Source organism: Aethina tumida, chromosome 1 (assembly GCF_024364675.1).
Source record: "Aethina tumida isolate Nest 87 chromosome 1, icAetTumi1.1, whole genome shotgun sequence".
Classification (NCBI taxonomy): Eukaryota; Metazoa; Arthropoda; class Insecta; order Coleoptera; family Nitidulidae; genus Aethina; species Aethina tumida.
In genome coordinates, this window is record NC_065435.1 from 52,584,148 (window position 1) to 52,587,956 (window position 3,809).

At 30.7% G+C, this 3,809-nt stretch overlaps 1 protein-coding gene across 1 annotated transcript; it reads left to right on the forward strand.

The window, feature by feature from the left end:
- Nucleotides 1-398: 398 nt before the first annotated feature.
- Nucleotides 399-1,339, forward strand: LOC109594158 (coiled-coil domain-containing protein 124). Its single transcript, XM_020009351.2, has 2 exons — nucleotides 399-456; nucleotides 517-1,339. The coding sequence occupies exon 2, from the start codon at nucleotides 538-540 to the stop codon at nucleotides 1,024-1,026; it is 489 nt and encodes a 162-aa protein (XP_019864910.1). The 5' UTR covers nucleotides 399-456; nucleotides 517-537; the 3' UTR covers nucleotides 1,027-1,339.
- Nucleotides 1,340-3,809: the final 2,470 nt, after the last annotated feature.

The window sequence follows — 3,809 nt, forward strand, 5'->3', positions numbered from 1 at the left end:
ACTTTTTATTATAATGATTTATGGGCATAATTTTAACATTTAGTTAACGTATAATGCGTGCGGCTCTATTTACATAGTGCTTTGATATTTGATATTGGATTTTAAATGTTTCAAAATGTGACAACATTTTTGTTCGATGGTGTTTTTTAAATTGAATATTTCATAACGTATAAAAACAAAAAGTAGAAGGTGCTAACTTTGATACAACTTTACAATGTTATTAATGTAACATAATAATTAATAATAAAATACTTTTTAATCACATGTCTTGCCTTGAATTCGAAAGTAGCAACAGTTAAATTAATTTAATTCGCTTTTGTTATTACTATACATTGTTTATTATTTTAGTTTCCATGGTTTGCATAATTATAAATACGATTAAGTACCATGGTTATATGAGAGATTTGTCAAAATATGTCAATATTTGAGAAATTTTAGTGCAGCAAGAGGAACAAAGTAAGTTGCTTACATATTATATAATAATACTAGTAAATTATAAGTATTAAATATTTACAGTTTCAAATAATTTGGTTAAATATGGATAAAAGAATTAAAGAGGTGGCTTCCCACACCAACCTGAAATCTGTGTACAGTAAAGCGGAGGCAGAACGCAGGGACGACGATGCCAGATTGATTAACGAAATTTTGACATTGGGATCGTTGAAGAGAGTACAGACCTTATCGTCGGCATCTACCAACACATTGCTTAATTTGGACATGAGCTATCCGGAAATAGTTAACATATCTCATTGTCAAAGCGATACTTTAATGAAACTGGAGGAAAATAAGGAGAAGTCTGGTAAGGTCGTCGCTAGAACCATCAATGAAGTTATTGCTCTTATGAACAACGATCCTGAGATAATCGACAGAGGAAGAAAGTATGCGTTTAAGATTTTCGAAAGCTGTCGAATTAAAGAGATTTCCCGCAAGAATCCCCGAATGAAGTTGGCACAAATAAAGGATATGGTGGCCAGTGATTGGAAGAGAGCCCCTGAAAATCCTGATAATCAACGAAAATATTATTAACGTTGTAATTTTTTACATCAGCGTCTCGAAGAAGTCACATTTTTAAGGAACCTGATAAATTTTACAGTAATTTTTAATTATCCAAAGCAGCACTTTTTTTTGCATAAAACCAATTTTAGTAGTAAATATGTTTTATATAATTTTTTCACTTGTCATTATTACGTACAAGAGAGTTTATGTTTTCGAATATTTATCCTGTTTAATAAAATATACTCTTGAAGCTACTTAAACAACATCTGTATATCCTAATATAATGTATCCAAATATCTAACAATGTAGGATGTACTTTTCTTAATAAAATATATAATAATAATTTTGAATTTTAATAATATTTATGTATAGGAAATATTCTTACTATTACTGAATAATTTTGACGTTGGGGTCGTTGACGAGAGTACAGATCTTATCGACGGTTTAATTTGGACATGAGTTATCAGGAAATAGTTAACATATCTCATTGTCAAAGAGATACTTTATTGAAACTGAAGGAAAATAAGAATAAGTAGGGTAAGGTTGCCGCTAAAACCATCAAGTTATTACTCTTATGAACAATGATCCTGAGATTATTAACAGAGGAAGAAAGTATGCTTTTTGAGAGCTGTCGAATTAAAGAGATTCCGTGTAAGGACCCTCGAATGAAGATGGCACAAATAAAAAATATTGTGGTCAATGACTGGAAGAGAGCCCCCGAAAGTATTATTAACGATGCGCATAATTGACACTTTATTTTGCATGGAATCAGCTTTTTATATAGTTTTATATATTTTTTTCATTTGTCATTATTATGTACAGGAGAGTTTATGTATTCGATTATTTATCCTGTTTAATAATATATATTCCTAAAGCTACTTAAAGAACATATGTATAAGCTAAGATAATGTATCCAAAAATCTTACAATGTAAGGCGTACTTCTCTTAAAATATATAATATAATAATAATAATAATAATAATAATATTAATAATAATAATAATAATAATAATAATAATAATAATAATAATAATAATAATAATAATAATAATAATAATAATAATAATAATAATAATAATAATAATAATAATAATAATAACTGAATATTTTAAAAATATTTCTCTATAAGTATTCTAACTACTCATTTTTTAAATGCTAATTAAATATAACAAAAAGTAATACTTACCCGAATTGTTCCGATAGTAAAATTATCGTAAAATAAATACTAATTGAAAAAAAAAGAGAAAAAAATAACTAGAATATGGATTAATGAAATACGAAATTATTGCACGCGATTTCTATTACTCTTGCACTGGATTCCCTAAATTAATATTTGCACTTTGATCAGTCTTCGACGTAAGATTATTATTATCACACTGTAACTTGGGGTGGTTTCTCTTAGATGTCTAAGAAGGAACTGCCCTTATGACTTTCTTAATTGACACAAGACTTTTATCTTACGCTTTTTTCCTGCCCCCACTTTTTTAACGGCTCATATTTGAATTGCCACATGACTGCTGGGCCAGGGTGGTCAGGGGGGAGTCAAGGAATTATGTAAGAGACACGCGACCGTTGAAGATGTTTTACTTCAGTGATCTCGGCTTGGCTTGTGCCCTTATGGTTCGGTGGCTACTGGCTCGTGCTATACGTTGTGGCCCATAATTAACCTCAAGACTCAAGAAAAACCGTTGGTGCTTCGAAAGGAAATTAATTCACTTTCAAACGTTTTTTGTTTCAGATAGGAAGAATCGGCATAATGGTAACAGATAATAGTTGCTGGTTGATATGTGTTGAACGGAAAGAACTATTAAATGTTGGTGCTGTGAATTGAATTGAACTCATTTGTGGTATAAGAAAAATTTTTCAAATAATAATGATTACGAATAACATTGGCTAACTAATGGTAAAATAATTACTCCACCTATGTATATGTACATGGTTGTAAAATTGGGGGTCAATTTAACACCAAGAGCAAAATAATCAGATCGAAAGCCCCTAATGCAGGCGAAGCCAATACCTGGAATAATTGTCACCCTCACATAGAATATATTTGAAGACTCGTTAAGCAAGGCACAGGTTTGGTTAACCACTAAATTTGACGATTTATATAAACATAAATTAGCAACAAGCAAATGCGGTACGCATTTACATTACCGACAACATAAGTGCATTGATCACTGCATTATGATAAACCAACAGGTGTGTTAATCAACCATCTCACGGGCGGCGTGTGTCGACCCCGCGTGCCCAGTTTCGGTCGCTGGTTCCGACATCCGGAATGTTACGCACACTGCCAACCCCTTCTTTGTGCGTCTTCAAGACACTGCGAACGTCTTGCCGGGGTGTGATTAAGAAAGTGCCGCAACATATGGTCGTAGCGTTCGATTAAGGGTCGATTCTCTTTAAGGTTGTTGACATCCTAAATTCAGCACGCCCGAAAAGCTCTTTATAGTCACGGTTCTTGGTTTATAAAAATTTACAATTTTCATTTTAATGGTTAATTAGTGTGGACGTGGGGTATACAATATAAAATATTTACAAAAAATTAATTAATATATTTTTATTACTTTTTTACAAGTAAATAGTTTAGGTTTTTTTTCACTTCAAGATATTTAAATTTAAAAAAAAAACACAAATAATTTTAATTTTGTAATTCTCCATTTATTTTCATGACTTTCTTATGTTATTTATTGAAGAAACATGTCAACATGTCTTTAACGATGATATAAAAAAATAAAACCAGAAAATTAATAAATTTTATCTCGACAAAACTCGACTCATAAAGATTAAAAAAAAAACTAAAAGTAAATCCAA